At 38.8% G+C, this 18,724-nt stretch overlaps 1 protein-coding gene across 8 annotated transcripts in view; it reads left to right on the top strand.

Annotated features, from left to right (window-relative positions):
* LOC127625195 (histone-lysine N-methyltransferase EHMT1-like) overlaps positions 1 to 18,724 on the top strand; it is a 43,313-nt gene that overhangs the window by 13,471 nt on the left and 11,118 nt on the right. For 2 of the 8 annotated variants that reach the window (XM_052100315.1, XM_052100323.1), the window contains exons 2-16: positions 9,460 to 9,547; positions 11,728 to 12,206; positions 12,428 to 12,590; positions 13,675 to 13,811; positions 14,030 to 14,191; positions 14,354 to 14,428; positions 14,579 to 14,711; positions 14,964 to 15,101; positions 15,723 to 15,859; positions 16,146 to 16,289; positions 16,441 to 16,667; positions 16,766 to 16,960; positions 17,092 to 17,174; positions 17,256 to 17,362; positions 18,517 to 18,639. In XM_052100315.1, the coding sequence (XP_051956275.1) occupies positions 9,460 to 9,547; positions 11,728 to 12,206; positions 12,428 to 12,590; positions 13,675 to 13,811; positions 14,030 to 14,191; positions 14,354 to 14,428; positions 14,579 to 14,711; positions 14,964 to 15,101; positions 15,723 to 15,859; positions 16,146 to 16,289; positions 16,441 to 16,667; positions 16,766 to 16,960; positions 17,092 to 17,174; positions 17,256 to 17,362; positions 18,517 to 18,639 (2,391 nt within the window). Of the gene's footprint in view, positions 1 to 7,315; positions 7,507 to 8,695; positions 8,756 to 9,459; positions 9,548 to 11,727; positions 12,207 to 12,427; positions 12,591 to 13,674; positions 13,812 to 14,029; positions 14,192 to 14,353; positions 14,429 to 14,578; positions 14,712 to 14,963; positions 15,102 to 15,722; positions 15,860 to 16,145; positions 16,290 to 16,440; positions 16,668 to 16,765; positions 16,961 to 17,091; positions 17,175 to 17,255; positions 17,363 to 18,516; positions 18,640 to 18,724 lie in introns of those variants that run through there. The other 6 variants (XM_052100322.1, XM_052100321.1, XM_052100316.1 and 3 more) reach the window with 6 other exon arrangements.

The following is an 18,724-nucleotide window of genomic DNA, read 5'->3' as shown; positions in this document are numbered from 1 at the left end:
TTGTATTAGAACAAGATAAATGTTATGGCCATAATTTATATAGTTTAGTCTCAGGCTAGTGTGTTTTTATTATATTGCTACAAATGGCAGATTGTGCTCTTGAAACTATTGGGTTGGGTAATATCTATTGGGGAATATTGCCATTTCGCAAGTATCTTTTCATAAGCAGTCATTTTACTTTTAATAATGTGATTTGAGTTTAATTTTATTCATGCTCAAGTGCAACGGCCATTGTTGAATGTCATGAGCTTTACTAGGATTAAAATTTTTAATGCAGGGAAATTGAAGTTGATTCTTGAAGATTGTATACAATCTTCAGACTTTGTATTAGCTTGTACTTGTTTCTTCCATTTGCTACTTCCTTTAAAGGAATATTTCGGGTTCTATACAAGTTATGATTAATCTACAGCATTTATGGAATAATGTTTATTACCTCAAAACATTTTTAGACTTGTACCTCCTTTACTTTAAAAAAGTAAAAAATCTGGGTTACAGTGAGACTCTCAATGGAAGTGAATGGGGCCAATCCGTAAACGTTAAAATACTCACCGTTTCAAAAGTATAGCTACAAGACATAAACAATATGCACGTTAACATGATTTAGTTTAGTAAAAAATTGCTTACTATCCTTTTCTTCTTTGCCATGATAACATAACGCAGTAAACCAATTAATTTCCTAAAATGACTGTAAAAATTACAACTTAAACTACTTTACAGCTCAAATGATACACAAGTTTAACAGAAGGATTAATGTAACTACTTTTTTTTAAATTATAAGCTTCATATTTCTGCCTTTTAACCCTCCAAAACTTGCCGCCAATCATTTCCATTGTAAGTGCCTCACTGTAACTTCCTTTTCTTCTATTTATTTAATATATATATATATATATATATATATATATATATATATATATATATTTATTTTGCAGTAATCTGTATTGTGTCATAAATGCTATCGATTGAGTTTAACTTTTATTGAACCCGGAATGTTTTAAGAATCATGAAGATTTGTGCATCTAAATGTAATGTTGGATTAAAATCTGTAATTGTATATAAATATATCAAATAGCTTGGATTTGTCAGTCTATTTATGCCGCCAATATTAGGAAATGCTTTGATCAAAGAAACTGGATTACCCCTGGCTTCTCTGGGTCTTGTGTCTCTGATGACAGCCCTGCCCTACTAAGGGGCTCAATGGAGACAAAGACCCCCAGAGACTAAGGATAGCACACAGTCTTGCTCCTGGTTCCTGTGGTAGAAAGCAAAGCCTCAAGTTCCTAGAGCATCCCCATACCTTCCTTTTCCGCAGCAATGAAATGGCAGCCTGAATTAATTGGTGCCCTGCTCTAAGGAAGAAAAAATAAATTTGAACTGACTGAGCATGCTCAGTGTGAGGTTTAGCAAGATCGACCAACAGAGGGAGCCTTTAGGTCACATTATCAACAAGCCGGTTGAATACTTGCATGCGGGAAGAAAAGAGAAAAGAGGAGCAGTTAGCTTGAAGCTCTTTCTCCCTCAACAGAGGCCATCATTTGAAAGCAGGTATGATACCGATGCCAGAGCATCATTTATAGGGAGAACCTTCTCACATTTTCATGCTGATTCTGAATATACGTCATTCAAGGCTCATCGTCTTGATATTTTTGTCATCACTTTCTCATCTAGCCATTCACGTTCAGCCCATTGAGGGTCACTTGCTCTGCTGATGTTCTGAGGCGAGGAATGCTTTTAAAAATTACTGAAAAAGGGTACCCAATCTGCATCTTTAGCTTTGACCCAATGCTGTAGTCAACAGCCTGAGATCAAGCCCTCTCAGCTGAATCAAGAGCATTTATCTGTTTGAGCTGAAGCCCTCATCATTTGCTGTCCTTCCTTCAAAGAGGACTGAGCCAAAATTGAAAAACATGAGGCATGAATGTCGAAAGCGGCCTCGTCTTTGTAAGAATCCAGAGGATTATTAGTGTCAGTGGTTGGATGGTTGTTTCTTGCGCCTGTCACTGGCATTTTGAGAAAACTAAGACCAGGAAAGCGGAGTGGTCTCTGAATTCTGGACCGCAAACAAGTAGTGGTGCATTTTTGAATGCTCACATCTCATTTTGTATGGTCTCATTTTCCATCCTATTCCTCTAGACCTTTTTTAATACTTATTAAATCGGCATGATTCATTTTCTTGATGACCCTTGATTGGAAGAATCTTAGAGGCCTCTATAAAGAGAGGTGACTTAGCAAATATCTCAACACTAGATTGGAGTGGACTAGCATTCAGCTTACTGCATACTAGGGCTGCAACGGTAAAACATTCCACACCGAACCGAAAGGATACAGGGCCTTCGGTATGGTACAAGCAGTCACACAAATGATTACATATCTTAGCATGCGTGAAACCAATATTAAAACAACATATAACGAACAACACAAACACCATAGAACTAAAATGAAAAAAGATTGTGGAGCAACATGGGACCGCACGGAATCAAAACTTAACAGGCCAGAGCGCTACATGGTACACGAGAAACTGCAAATCATTTATGCGGACAGTTCTTTCATCATTGTGCGATCTCTGCCCCGGCGTCTTTAGTGTGCTGTCTCCGTGTTTATTTCCACGTCTCCCGCTGGATGCACTTAGATGCGATAATACAATATACAATATGGAACAGCATCCCCCCTCCCTCCAGTCGTCGAGAACACAGGATTTAAACATTTGATTAATGTGCTTAAGCCCCTTTATAAAGTTCCTACAAGAACACATTTCAGCAATTCTGTAGTGCTCGCTCTACACCGATCAGACCTCTCTCATCAACAAGGCGTTTCCATCCACAGAACTGCCGCTCACTGGATGTTTTTTTATTTTGGCACCATTCGGTGTAAATTCTAGAGACTGTGTGTGAAAATCCCAGGAGATCAGCTGTTACAGAAATACTCAGACCAGCCCATCTGGCACCAACAATCATCCATGGGATTATCTAATCAGCCAATTATATGGCAGCAGTGCATAAAATCATGCAGATACGGGTCAGGAGCTTCAGATAACGTTCACATCAACCATCAAAATGTGGAAAAATGTGATCTCAGTAATTTGGACCATGGCATTATTGTTGGTGCCAGATGGACTGTTTGAGTATTTCTGTAACTGCTGATCTCCTGGGATTTTCACACATAACAGTTTCTAGAATTTACTCCAATTTATACCAAAAACAAAAAACATTCAATGAGTGGCAGTTCTGTGGACGGAAACGCCTTGTTGAAGAGCGAGGTCAACAGAGAATGGCCAGACTGGTTTGAACTGACATAGTCTACGGTAACTCGGATAACCACTCTGTACAATTGTGGTGAGAAGAATATAATCTCAGAATGCTATTCTGAGATGTGAGTTGCTGCTGCTTGGGGGCATGAGGGGGACCTACAGAATATTAGGCAGGTGGTTTTAATGTTGTGGCTGATCTGTGTTTATGTAAACAAGCACATGCTTTTATTGTCCAGCAGGGGACATTGTCAATGCTAACAGACCTGCCCTTTCCTCTGATAATGTGGATTATCTGATATTCCCAGAAAAAAAAAACTTGAAAAAATTGCATACTTTGTAGCATTTACTGTACTTACTGTACTGCCTACTAATTAAAAAAAATTGTATGTGAAAAATATATACTAATATACTTTAGTCGACAGCATGTAAGGTCATAAATGGTTTAATTAACTAATAGGCACACTATTTTTGCCCATTACCCAATTGCATGTTAACACCTTTACCAGCATTCTTACTAGCTTATTCAATGTGTGCAAGTATTTTGCACAATATTTTAACATCAAACAAACACTGCATTCTAATGTCAATGCATCCATACTGTATAGTGTGCCAATGGAGTAGTATGTCAGAATCCTCAGTATTCATAAAACATTAAGCAAGCAATGCTGTGTTCACATTATTTCTGGAGAGATTCTGAGGTTTAGATGGACTAGTCACCTTACTATCCCATAATGCCATGGGAGCTAAAGAGACATCACGTTCAAAATGCTGGATGTTCGCAGTTGTTGTTATTATGTCATATATATATATGTGGGACAGTGCCCACATTCCCAGATGAAGTATGTCCGAAATCTATTCATACTACTCTCAGACATACCAAAAGTGCGTTCTGTTTTACCCAGCCAAGAAGTGCTTCCTAAAATCTAATTTAGTACATGCATACAGTATGCAATTTTGGACACAGCTACAGAATAACTATGCATTGCGATGTTGAAGGTCATCTTGGTTTCTTTGTAAACAGAAAATTTGCATACTATGTGTAGTATACATACTATTTGTTGCAGCTGCAGGAATAGTAGTATGCTAGTTTGCTATCCTGAACATAGCCATAGTGTTCAGAACCATACAAGTTTGCAGGTATGGGCCTGTTGAGATATTGTAGGATGCCAATGACAGGAGGCTGGATAAAAATACAAATCCTGAAAATGGAAACGAATCACGTGTTTTGATGAGTTCTCATTCAAAGCTTTTTGAAACTATCCAGTTGAAGAGAGGCTTTAACAAGAAACAGGTTCTTTACTAAAGCTAATTACATAGTTTGTTGGTTTGTTACTGCTTCTAGCCCTACGTAGATCACTAAAACAATATGGCCTGTGATTTTTCTTTCTTTTCTTGGTCCTGCTTCAAATATTTCTTTGGTTTGACCTGGCATTTAAATTTCTCCATATTTGGATGATGACTAAGAATAATGTTTGGTGCAAGACATACTTTAATGTGATTTTGCTTTAGAATATCTTTGAATTGTTTTGAATTGCTGTGTGTTTTTTTTCTCGCATATTTGGCTTGGGCCTATGTCATTCTTTGTTTGTTTTGATTATTTATTTAGTTGGATTGGAGACAGGCTGTTATTGGTCACATTGGTCTGTGCTCAAGCTTGTATTTTGGTTTCTTCATTGATTGCCATTCATGCGTGCGTCACGGCTACATCTGACTCACAGTTCTGCGCTAATGGTTTCCTGCAAATGTAATCAGATATTGAACTCAAAAGATTTAAATCATGTCCAGCACGCTCATATTTCACATATCCTCATTACATCACCTTAACATTATGAATTCACTGTGCAATGTGTATAGAATCTAAAAACACAAATTCATGTTATTAGGAAAGTTAGGTGCAACCTAGCTGTCCACAAATACCTTATGGGGTTTTGTTGTTTTGGAATTTGCCTTTGACTGCACTTTGATCTCTGCTGCCAATCCATATGACACAAACCCCCATCGTTATGTACCTCTGAATCTACATTTGAGATTATCAACGGTGTCTGCTGGTGGTTTGCTGGTTAATTCTTAGCTGATTCCAGAGAATGGAAAGATTTGTTTAGAACTGTAGTATTTAAAATGTAATTGCACATTTGTGGTCTCTGTGGAAATAGGATTTTAGTGGAAAACTATATCCCACCTTTGGATAAAATGGCAAGCTTCTTTAGACTTCTGTATTGTGGCAGGTATTTATTTATTATACAAAATCAAAAGCAACTTTGAATAGTTAAACTAACGTGCTCATACATTGACCAAGAATGCATGTTTATTATACTAATGAAGGCCCATCTAATGTCATGTATATCAATGTGTGTGCACATATAACCATAAAAATAAATTGTTATTTCATGTAGTTATTATAGTGTATTTCATTACTTAAATCTATTCTTAAAGAGCAGATTGGTGCAGATAGATGTTTGTCTCTTATCACCAATCCACCCAAATCCCAACCCAGTGCCCCCTTACCTAGTGGAAAAGATTCTCTACTTGGCTCATTGTATCAGTTTTGTTACAACATGGTGGAAAGGAGCAGGAGGCCCTCCTCTTCCCTGTACTGAGCATGCTCCCTGTTTGGCCTGTAGGGGGAGGGCCAGGCCATCCACAGTCAAATACGTTTCTCTAAATGAGAGGAACATGGGAGTTGATATCTCTTTGTAATATCCAAGCTCCACCTTAGCTGGTCTACTTGGAAGGTGTTTTGGTAGAAAAATTATCACTGGAGATTGTTTTAAATGGAGATTTCTTATGCCTCTACCAAGCACTCTGTCCTGTGCAATTGTGTACTGCAGCATTAAAAGCCTTTCAGACACTCATGCTGGATATGGCAATAGATCAGGTTGTGCGAACTGTGGATATTGTGCAACACAGAGATGGTGCTATGAAATTAGAGTTTGTGTTTCTTTGAACCAGTTCTAGACTTTTATATTCATTCGTATTCTTGTATCCATATATGTGTTTGACTACTACACCAAACTCTGGACTGGCTTCCTAAAGTCTGTTTGGCCTTGTAGTGGCAAAATTCTGTGCCTCTATTAGTTCTTTATCTGAAAGTCTGAAGCTAGTTGAGAGCATTAATTAATGACCAGACAATAGTGTGTTGGTGCATGTTTAATGGACTTTAGTAAAAGTAACCATAGTGAGATTTTAAACATAAGCCATTACAAAAAAAAATTCCTCGACTGTTCTGTCTTCATAACTAGAAGTGTTTATCATGACATTTTGAGTGTGTTTTGTGGGACCATACAATTTTTGTTTTTTTTGAGATTGCATATCTTTTGAGTTTTTCAGTTCCTCTCCATTTCTCAAGATCATTTCTCTAAAATCAGGAAATCAATGATCTAAACTAATTTCTGATGAACTTCAGGCAAGCAAACTGGATGGCAAACTGATCTGTTTAGATAAAATAATAATAATAATAATAAAAAAAAATGAACTGACATCAGCATTTTTTTATATTTAACATACCCGTCTTCCTAAACAGAAGAGTTTAGAATTAAAGGTTTTGAGATATTTTGTGTCTTGTGTAAACACAAAAGTCACAAGTTTTTTTTCCGTTAGTTCCTCTCCATTTCTCAAGGTTTCTCTCTAACATCAATAAAACTATGATCTAATTTCCGAAGAACTCAAGACAAGCATTAACTGGTTTGGCAAACCAGGGATTGCTTATGATCTTTGTTTTTAGATCAAATTATTTTATAAGAAAATCATTACACATCGAATGCATGCAACTAAAATATGTTTGGTAATCACCAAGGTCTGACTACCTTGTATTGAGTGAATTCAGCTCTATCTCTGGTAGACAGAACTTCCTTAATGAAAGGTCAGTAGTAGACCTCAAAGTTAAACCACAAGGGCTAATTTGATGTGCTGTGATACAGTCTTTGTGGTTTTGGTGGGGCAGATCTTGCCAGGTTTGGTAAGGGAAAGGGGGGACTCTTATTATGAAGTGGCTCCCCTGGTGGTGAGAGGGAGAAACAGAAAGACAGGCAACCTCCTTTGTTGCAAGAGTAGCTCCAACGAGTGGCAGACATTTTCTGAGAATTCAGCAGAAGGCAGCCGGTGCGTCTGCCAATCAGATGAGGTCTGGGGATCGAGGCTGCGTGGGGGAGGGAATGAACTGTAGGGGAAGAAAGCTTGGATTTGCTTGTAATTACTGCACCTTCTGACCTACCTCTTTAGTGCCTGGCTGCAGAGAATCACTCCAGTAGTTCTAAGGCTGGCATGTGAGTGAGAGAGTCTTTTGCTATGACTTGATGTACCACTTCAGTTGCATAGCTTGAAGACATCCGTCTTTGCTTCCTAGAGGAAAAAGTCAACAGATCTATCTCATCAACTCATGCCTTACTGTTTGCTTTCTGTCAGTATTTATTCTAAATGCGCATTGCTTTGATGAGGGTTTGGGGTCAAGCAGGAATGCTTGATGTTGCAATCACCTGGCTTGGTTGCAGTTTGCATGGAGGTTTCTCTTGGCTACCTGGGTTTCGATGGATGTGGTAGTAAATTGAGTAACTAAAAGGATTATGTAGGATCTCAGGCTACACTTCTCAGGCCAAAGTGAGCTTGATCTACTCTTGTCTGTCTGTAGGTGCTACAGTGAATCTCAGAGCTGGATTAGGACTGTTCACTGTCACTCTCTTTCCCTTCACATTCCATTTGAGGAAGAGTGATCTGAGCATCGAAGGCTCTTTCTAGAGTTTTGTTTGCTTGTGGTCTCACTAGATCTCAAAGATTAGGAGCATCTGCTGATATCAGCATGATTTTGTTGGTTTTAAAGGATTGTTTGGCTGTGCATGGTTGCCACAGACTTGGAAAACTTGGAAGTTTTCTAGGTACGCTTTAAAAGCTTTAAAATATATTTAGAAATTGCACCGTTTGACTGCAGCTTCTAAAAAAAATACAAATAAATTCCTAATCATGTAATCACTCTGGAAATGTCATGGAAGAAGTTCACATGAGATTTGTAATCAATGAGTTATTCTCTACTTTTGACATACAAAAAATACGTACAACACTTGCACACATTCGATAACCCGGTAAGAATCCCGGTAAAGGTGTTTCCATACAAATTAAACCAGGTTAATAGACAAAAATCTTCCTTTTGTCATTCGGTTTGTGGCTAAACTGTTTATGATGTTACCGCTTTAAAGGAACACCGTTGAAGGCGTTTACATGACCACACACATTGTCGACTTATTTTGAATAATCGTGTTACATGCAAACGTACTCCTTCACTGATGTAAATGTGTGGTTGCACTGTTGGTTTTGTCTGGCCCACTGTGACCTGTTTTGTAGGATTGTGCAAACATGGGCAGAGACTTTTTTGCTTAATGTCTCTCATTTCCTTTGCAAAAGAAACTTCTTGCTGAAACAAGGATTTCTTGTGATTGGTGTGTTGTGCTTTACTTACCTTAGCAGGAGAGAATCTCCACACTGGCTTCTACAGGCTCTGAATCATCCCAGGGGAGAGAACAGGTGGGACGGTCTACTTCTAATGGACCACTAGACAAGAAAGAAAGTAGCAGATTCAACTAAAAGACAGACAAAGAAAAAGAGAGGGAAACTCAACATAAAAGGGAAAATTAGGAAGGGAAAGCACCACCATGCTGAGTTTAGGCATTACTGTATTCAATCTTCTTGTTTATTCTCATTTGGTATTCACTATATTATCAATGCTTATGTCTCAGTTAATTTCAGGATGGGACAGCATAAACTGGTATGTTTTCCTTGTGAGGGCTTTTTAGGTCAAAGTTAACAATAGATAGTGTGTTATAGTCCACTTGTACGACTATAATATTACCTTGTCTCAAGAAAGAGTGGCAGCTCAGAGCTCTCTCAATAGCCATTCAAAGTCCTTATTATTCAGATGCTGTTTTGACTGAACATTTGGGGCTGTGGTTAATTCTTTCACATTCCCAAGGGATGACTCCATGTTTTGTTTTCCATCGCTTGCCAGCAATCTTTTTACTCTCAGACAAATCTAGGTGTTACTCCCTTTCATTCGCAGTACAATCTTTAATTGTTGTAGACAGGTTATTCTTGCTTGGACTTATCTTCATGCATTCTCCATTGTCTTTGTCCAGAATGAGTTCTTTTAATTCTCTAAAATTCATAGTTTGCGTCACACTCTAAGGAATGGAAACCTAATGAAATAATTGTTGTGTTCATGTTTTTTTCAGCCCTCCACTTTGGCCAATGGGAGTTCGGGCCAGAGGGAATCCATGAAGTCTGAGGGCATGAAAGAGTCTCGAAGTGATCAAGATGAGGGTAAATGTTAATGTTATTTTAATACATCTGAGTCAGAAAACATAAATTTTTTAGCTTCTCGTGTTGTTCAGGGAAGGGTTAAGGGGTAAGACCAAATGCTGAGACAGACGTAACTTCACATTGCGTAACACTTGAGTGAAAATATTTTTCTCATATTAAGTGTTGCTGTAGTTACTGTATTTTGCATATGTAGGGCAATATAATTTTCTGCTCTGATTTTTTTATTTTGCATTGAATATACTGTTAAATCACATCATCATAAAACCAGTTTACCTTGAAAACTTTTTTCACCTAAGATCTGATTAAGCTCAACCATGCCCCCCTATTGCAAGAAATTAAAAACACCTTGGAAAGATTACAATTACCCATGTCTCTAATTGGCCGTATATCATCTATAAAAATAAATATACTTCCAAACATCAATTACCCTTTTTCAATGATCCTGGTCACCCCACCCCGGCTGGTTATCCTCTGTAAATAGTGTAATATCTAAGTTGTTTTGGAAGAATAAATAACACAGAATAAAATTGCCCAAAACATTTGGAGTATTAGGAGCCCCAAATTTATAAATGTACTTCTCAAAAGTTAATTTATGCCTATCACTGGATTCATACCTCAAACCTGCCCTGGCTAGATATCGAAAATGATCTGGTTTAACATTTAGATATAAAGCATCTTCCATTAATAGACAAATCTATAAAAAACCCTGACATCGGTACGGACCATGATATCAATTTGCAAGCAGTTTGCAATATATAACATATATTCCATGTCCTGCAATACCAAAATTAAAATGATGCAATACAAGATTATCCATAGAACACACATCACAATGTACAAACTACACCGCATGGTTTAGATACAAATTAACAACTGTCCACATTGTCCAAATTCTACTGATGTTTATTTTTATGGACTCTGGCTTTGTCCACATTTATACCACTTCTGGTCAGAGGTCATGAGCAGGCTGTCAGAGTTTCTTGAACTCAGCTTCCCAGTTTGTCCCATAATAGATTTACTTGGAGATATGTCTACATTAAAGATTTCTAAACAACTCAATCCATTCTTATTAATCTCATTGACTGTTGCTAAAATACACATTTTACTCAACTGGAAAGACAGAACAAAAGTTTCAATTAATCACTGGCTCAATTTATCATCAGTCCACTCTGATATCCACGATGACAAAGAATCCTTCACACAGACCTGGTCCTCATTTTTTCAATACATAGAGAACTGATTCCTCCTTCCCACATGTTATAATAAACCCATGACTACATCAATGCTGTGGTCCTTTATATCAATTGAAACAGTGTATCAGCTCATGGTGCCCCCCCCCTTATTGTTTTTGTTTGTTTAGTTGTATTGTTTATAGATATTTCAATTTCATTGACTTATACACACCCACATCTTATCCATTCACCTACATAACACACATTCTTATGCACCAAACGCAAATAACAACAGTCTAATCAGCAGTTTAAGGAGATCAGCAGTTGCAGAAATACTTAAACCAGCCCATCTGGCATCAATAACCATGGTCCAAATCATTGAGATTAAATTTTCCCCCATTCTGATGGTTAAAGTGTACATTAACTGAAGCTCCTGACCTGTATCTGCATGATTTTACGCACCACACTGCTGCCAAATGATTGGCTGATTAGATAATCGCATGGATGTTTGTTGGTGCCAGATGGGCTGGTTTGAGTATTTCTGTAACTGCTGATGACTTTCCTGGGACTTTCATGCACAACAGCCTCTAGAATTTACTCCGAATGGTGCCAAAAACAAAAAACATCCAGTGAGGGGCAGGTCTGCAGATGGAAATGCCTTGTTGATGAGAGGGGTCAACAGAGAATGGTCAGACTGTTTCAAACTCAAACTGACATAGTCTACGGTAACTCAATAACCGCTATGTACAATTGTGGTGAGAAGAAGAGCATCAAAGAATGCTATTCTGAGATGCGGGTTGGTGCTGTTTTAGTGGTGGTTTTAATGTTGTGGCTGATGTATGTTTGCAATAAAAAAGAAAAAGTATATACTGTTAAAAGTTATAGCATAATCTTTACTGTTTGACACACCGCACTGTTGTTCTGTACTATATACCAGCATACCACCTTGCCCTAGTTTACTGTTATGTTTATGAAATCAGTCGATTTCATCTGTAATTTTTTTGTTAGGAGGAGATGAAGATCACTCTGATGGGCAGGCAGACCCTCCCAGAGAGGCCATAGAGCTGAATGGGACCCATGAAAATTCAGACACAAATAGAACTGAACAGAACCTCTCCATACAAGGGTCACCAGCCTCAACCATGGAGAATGGACTATTAGAGACTGAGCCGCCACATGGCTCCACATTTGGCAGCAATGGATATATTCTAAGCAAACAGAAGGAAGACACACCATCTGCCCCACACAGGACTAACTGGTCCCCTATGGGGGGTTCCACATTGGGGCCTGGGACTAAAAACTCATCATCTACATTGCAATCATCAGACAAAGGCTCTCCGAACACAGACGTAAGGTCAGGACCGAGCCTGAAAGAGAGACGAGTGGAACCGGAGACTAAAAACAGCATAGAATCAAACACGCCGCCTGTGACGATACATCGGGCACGCAAGACTATGTCATGGCCAGCCTCAAGCCCAATCCTAAAGGTAATGAATGAAAACTTCCTAAAAATAATGTGTCATGTGTCCTGAGAAGTCTAGATTACAACAGCTGCCCAGTTAGTTATGCCTGTGTATTCAGCATTGTAGATCAATTCCTTTGCATGAGTCTAAAATGCAAAAAAAAAAGAAAACATATTTCTGATCTTATTTTGAGCCTTCTCATGAATCAGGGTAATAAATTATGTTGTTTTTTGTGCCGCATCCAGTTTTTAAATAGGGAAAATAAGGAGCCAATTGTGGTGAAAGATGACAGCATGGCCAGACCAGAGGCAGGGCCGCCTCAGCCATCTCCACTTCAGAATCACCTACCTCAAAGCCAAACTGATGCCACAACAGTACTGACCACAACAACAGCCAAGCCACAAACAGGTTACAGATAATATTCCACTACTTATGACCCCAATATAGCTTTGGTGTGGCATATTGACATTCTATACATAATACAAAGAAATATCTGTTCTAAATGTCTATAGTACAATTAAGTAGTGGTAGACATATATTGGTTTTACCAATTAATGTGTGCCGATAGTTGCTTTTTAGAACTATCAGTTATCAAAAATCCATGCAGATAGTTTTTTCATCATTTAGTCATTTCAAAATAAGAGTCTGTGGTGTGTCTTGGGCTTGTTTAAACTTAAAAGTACCAAGTTATGCACCGAATCTTATTTTCTGGTTATTAGTGGAATTTTGGTTGAATAATAAACTGCATCTGGGATTTTGTTCATTTTATACTCTTTGTCTGTGCTCGCCATAGTAAGGAAAGTATACAAATATTTTTTTGACTTTCTAAAAATTAATTTTTGAAACTATCAGCCATTAATCGGTTATCGGTCTTTCACACAACCTTAGTTATAGGAATCGCAAAATCCACTATCGGTTGACCTCTACAATCAAGTGTACAGTATACATGCAGTATACATATTTTCAGAACCTATTTGAGAGTTGCATGATATATTTTCTAAAATGTACACAGCTTGCTAGCTCAGCTACTGTTGCCCACCTCCAGTGCCTGTCTCCAAACTTATTTTGGCCTTTTAAACAGCGAACAAATTGCAAAAGATGGTAAAAAACAAAAAAGGGTGTAAGAGCAGACAGGTTTTATTTTATTTTTTCATTTTTAAGATGTTTAAGTTTTATATATTGGATTCCCAGGCATTGAAATCTCTTTACTCATCTCAGGTTCCAAAACTTTTTATTTGGTTTTTGAATTGCATTATAAATAGCTGACAAACATTGACAGGCCTGTTTGGAAATGCAGTTTTAATTGACTTTATTGCAAACTTTAAAGTTTCTCTCATTCAGATTGAAATGTAGAAAATCCAACAGGCACGTTACAACTTTAGATTGTTACTTTGCCTTTACAGAGAAAAAGAAGTACTTATAATAGGCTTTATATGCCAGAAATTTGCTCTCTCTATAAGTTGGCAGCTAAGTCCAGATCTCTCTTTTTCAGCAGCATTCATGTCAAGAAAGAAAAAGAGGAAGATGGGGACATACAGCCTTGTCCCCAAGAAGAAAAACAAAGTCTTGAAACAACGCACAGTTCTAGAGATGTTTCAGCCAGTCTCCCAGTCTTCACCTAACCGTCAGGTTGAGCTCAAAGCCTAAATCAAGAACATACTTTTTGAAAGAGTAACCCATGACCTAAAGAGAAAGAACTTGACCATGAATAATATTTTCTTTATGCGTTGAACTGTATTGATTTTGGACCTTTAAACCATTCCAGTACCTCTCAGTTGTAACTCTTGAAGCCATGTTCAAGACCTGTTGCCCTTTGATGCCAATCTTTTTATTCCTTTGCTTCACAGCAGCCAAAGGAAGCAGTACACATGAATGGAGAGAAAATGGAGAATGAATCCGATGAAGAGGAGTCAGAGGAAGGAGAAGACACAGAGGATGATGAGGAACAGCCCACAGAGGATGGAGCCAAATCTTCTCAGGAGGAAACCAGAATAGCTTCAGTCTCTCAGGTGAGATTATACTCAGCCAATCTTGTCCTTCATGCTGTAATTCCTGTCCAATCTAATTCCTGGAGCTATTTTTTTTAAATATCTACATTGCAATAGAGTAGCTTAGCCAGCCATTGCATTTCCCAAAGATAAATTTTATTCATTTTATTTTTAAATCACAAGCCTCTTGTTGAAGAACAGGAGTCTGAGGAGTCACCAGATGGTGAGGGTGAAGAGGAAGGGGACGAGTCAGACTTGGTGAGTTCCCAAACATTCTCTAATATCATTGAATATTGGAAGACATAATGTAACAGAATCATTCATGGGCAACCAATTAGTTCATCAAGCCTGATTTGTCAACACTTTAAATATGCTGTTTTAAAGGCCTGAGGATGGTTCCTATGTTAGTTTTGTCCTCCTCAGAGTTCAGAGTCTAGCTTGAAGAAGAAATGGAAGAAGAAAGTCAAGGGAGACTACGCTTGGCTCAGACCATCCAGGAAACGCAAGAGGAAATTAAAAGCAAAGACAGAAGCACTCTCTGGTACATAAATTCCAGTTTTCAAAAAGTCTCATAAATTAGACAATGGGTCATTTTAGCACTCCTGGGAATATATCAGGGAAATATCTCAGAAAGCTTGTCCTGATGAGATAACTTTTATATTGTTGTTATTCCTTTGGTCCAAAGGGTTTGAGAATACATCCTTTCTTTAAACCTGAAATGTGTGCTGTAAAGCAACACCTCAGCTAGTCATTACTTATAACACTCGGTACGTCTGCCCTATCAAAATTTCAGGAATGGTGTCCCAGTCTCAATCAGAAAGCCAGAGCTCACCATCAGCCCCTGCTGAGCACATGAAAGAGTATAAAGAGGTCCCACTAGACTCCCTCAATCTGGCGGCACAGGAAGCCTTACTGACATCTCCGAGCACAGGTGACCTAACAAAGATATTTGTGTTATTTAACTTGGGAAAAGCAGTGAAAGATCTTGTAGACAGTAGCAAGCATTTTGCCTATATTTATTTCAAAATACTGCTTCTGCTTCTAGTTAAATGCACCAGAAGCAGTGGGGTTCATGTCTTGAATGCATTTTCTACCATGCAAATAAATGGTTACTACTTCTCACACTGATTACAATTCACATTTTTGTATCCCAGACGTGTCCATCTGATTGTTTTCAAGCTCAGCCTCTTGAGAAAGGAATTTTGTTTAAAATTCATAGGATGATTATTGTCAGGCTAACATGGTGGACTTGGCTGCCATGTTGTCTACAATGAGTCATCACTGATTGAAACGCTTAACCAATGTGGTGCCCCCTGGTGGTAAAACATCTGTTGTAGCGTAATCCAAACAGAAGAAGCATTTAATGCCACTTTATAACTATTTCTCAAACTGTTTCAATTAAATGGACCTGACTTTGAAGTAATTGGCCACCTACTAACTGTACATCCAAACTAATGGTCTTTCAGTAACTTTATGGGTTTAAATGCATGTCTATCTGGTGTCAGTTCATAATTATTAGACTCTTATGGGTAGTGTTGCTTGGCTGTTTCAGGGCCAATGGAGAGCATAGTTGCTGACATGGTGCAAGAACTTCCCCTTTGTAGCTGCCGAATGGAGACACCCAAGAGCAGAGAGATCCTCACCCTGGCGGACAGGAAGTGCATGGCAACTGAGAGCATTGACGGCCAGGTGAGATGGTGTTACTGAAAAATATGACAGTGTATTTTTGCAGCAATGCTGACTTTTTTTCACTATACAATTTGAATATGGTTTGGGTGCAAGATTTGGACATAAATTGAGGTTAAGTGTCCATACTGGAGGTCCTAGGATTCATCTAACTGCTCCACAATTCGGCATGTGGCGTCTTCGAGTTTTGCAACATCGTGTTTCATGTTACAGTGTAAGTTTTTAGCTCTTTCTTAAAGCGTAGGTTTTGATCTCTATTCTGATTGGTTCCTTGTTGTTCTGGGGGTAGCTGAGCCGATGTCAGAGCGCAGTTCTAAAGCACGAGATGATGAGGCCTTCAAACATTGTCCAACTGCTGGTTCTGTGTGAGGACCATCGCACAGGCATGGTCAAACATCAGTGCTGCCCAGGCTGTGGCTTCTTTTGCAGAGCCGTGAGTCTTTGGCTTTACCAAAGAGCAGGTTTTAGGTCTTTGAATTTGATTCAATGAGAGCATGATCAAGTCAATGGTCAAGTCTGGAAATTAAAGGTCTGCGGAGCAAGGAATCAAAACCTTATCAGTATTTCCTTTGGCCATCATGTAGGGTACCTTCATGGAGTGTCAGCCAGAGTTGAATATCTCCCACCGTTTTCATCGGGCCTGTGCTTCGGTTCTGAATGGTCAGAACTTTTGTCCACACTGTGGAGAGGAGGTCAGCAAGGCCAAGGAGGTCACCATTGCCAAGGCTGATACGACCTCAACTGTACCTCTCACCCAAGGCCCCTGCACCCCCAGCACCTCAGAGGGCAAAGCGGACACCACCACTGGAGGGTCTGTGCCAAGTGTTGAATGTCCTGTTCATTATCCTAGTCTTAGGATATACTTCCTCTTTGCAATTAATGTTTAGTATTTAAAATAACTTGGTACAGGTCCACTCGTCTCTCAGTGATTGGGGAGGGCAAAGCTGACAGCACCTTGCCCAAATCTGCAGAATCACAGGACACATTTGTGTCCCCTGTTGACTCCAAAGCAAGAACAGCGGGAGCAGGAACTGCTACTGTAACTCCACCAGGACCACCTAAAGAGACTCTGGAAAGTGTCCTGCTGGCTCTAGATGCAGAAAAGTAAGAAAACAAACTATTATGACCTTTTGATTGCACAATATTGTCCATACTGACATGGGTTCCATTTAATGAAAACATTTTAACCTGTTTTAATCACTCCTACTGATTCATATCCAATGGTTTTCTCAAAGACCCAAGAAGCTTCGGTTCCACCCAAAACAACTGTACATTTCTGCCAAACAAGGGGAGCTGCAGAAGGTTTTGCTGATGTTGGGTAAGAGACTCCTAATCTACTTAGTGTTTTGTTTTTGTCATGTTGTCTGCTTTGTGCTGGAAATGTTTTCTCTTTTGTCAGTGGATGGGATCGACCCCAACTTTAAGATGGAGAGTCAAAATAAACGCACACCGCTCCATGTAGCAGCCGAGGCTGGTCATCAAGAGGTCTGCCACATGCTGGTACAGGTGTGTCCTAACTGCTAATGCTGGTGAATTCATTTAAAAAAAATAAAATTATGTCATAATATACTCACCCTTATGTTGTTCCAAAACTGTATGACTTTACATTTATTTTGGAGATGTTTTAATAAATACAGCAGACTGTATTTTCTATACAAAGGCAGTGAAAAGTGCCTCACTTTAAACCTTGAAAAGCAACCAAAACTATTATTGTTTTTTTTTTTTTTTTTGTGATGTATGTCCTGTTGTTGGGCCTAGAGCCTGTAATAAAGTTTAAAGTATTAAAAAATTAGTCCATGCGGCTTAAGGCTCGGCCACACTTTCCTTTGCACGGCGCAGTTTCATGGGCAAAATACAGTCATCTCAATGAGAATCCACACGATCATGAATTTTACAAGAATTTCCTTGCGCTGATTTCGCCTCGAGTTCAAGTTTGGTGAAATTTGACAGGTGAAATCGCTGTGTTGAGCAATAGCAAGTTGCTTGGTTTGGTGGTGACCTCTGTGAGGGCGGTGCTTCATAAACATCTACACTGAGGGTGAATTCCAATCGAAAGTGATCATTCCTATGCCTACTCACCACGAAGGACATAGCTCTTGATATGTGCACTCTGAAGGGATCATGGCATTACAGTTTGAATGTACCCTTCACTAAAATTCTTGTGAAAGGGCCCTTTGTGTTGAAAATAACTTTCTTACTATATTTGCAATGGCCTTTCTAGTGGCGTCCCCTACCCGAAGTGCCCTTCAAAGATGCAAAAATGCAGTTTTTAACTTAAATTTTTTTTAATGTAAGTCTCACTGAGTATAAATTGCAGCATTAAAAAAGGCTGTTTGACTATTATATTTTTGCTGGTTTCACACACGCTCAATGTCCGCCCACGCCATCTTCACCCGCAGAATTTTGCGGTGAGAAGGTATGTGTGACTGCACCTTTATGAATCATATTCCAAGTCTTCTGAATACATACGATTTTAGTTTTGTTGAGAAACATCCTGAAATTTAAGTTCTTTTCATTGATAATATTGGCATCCATTGCATGTTCAAATTTGAAGAACTAAAAAGTACAGACTGTTTCTGATATTTTCACAAATTTTTGGACCCTTTAAATTTGAGTTTTCTGTGGTGCTTGTCTGTAAAATTAGTAATCTTATTCCATAGGCTGGCGCAAACCTTGACATGTGTGATGAAGACCAGCGGACGCCCCTGATGGAGGCCTGTGAGAACAACCACCTGGACACAGTGCGCTACCTGCTGCGGGCTGGGGCCATTGTCTCTCATAAGGTTAGCATGTGTAAAGGGTTCATCAGCCAATCTGTTTAGTTAAAAAAAATGGTGTAATCAAATGCTTTTGGAGAAAATTTTGTTT

This window comes from Xyrauchen texanus, chromosome 31, assembly GCF_025860055.1.
Source record: "Xyrauchen texanus isolate HMW12.3.18 chromosome 31, RBS_HiC_50CHRs, whole genome shotgun sequence".
In the NCBI taxonomy this organism is placed as follows: Eukaryota; Metazoa; Chordata; class Actinopteri; order Cypriniformes; family Catostomidae; genus Xyrauchen; species Xyrauchen texanus.
Note: the sequence above shows the minus strand (reverse complement) of the source record. Positions and strands in the feature narration are given on the sequence as shown.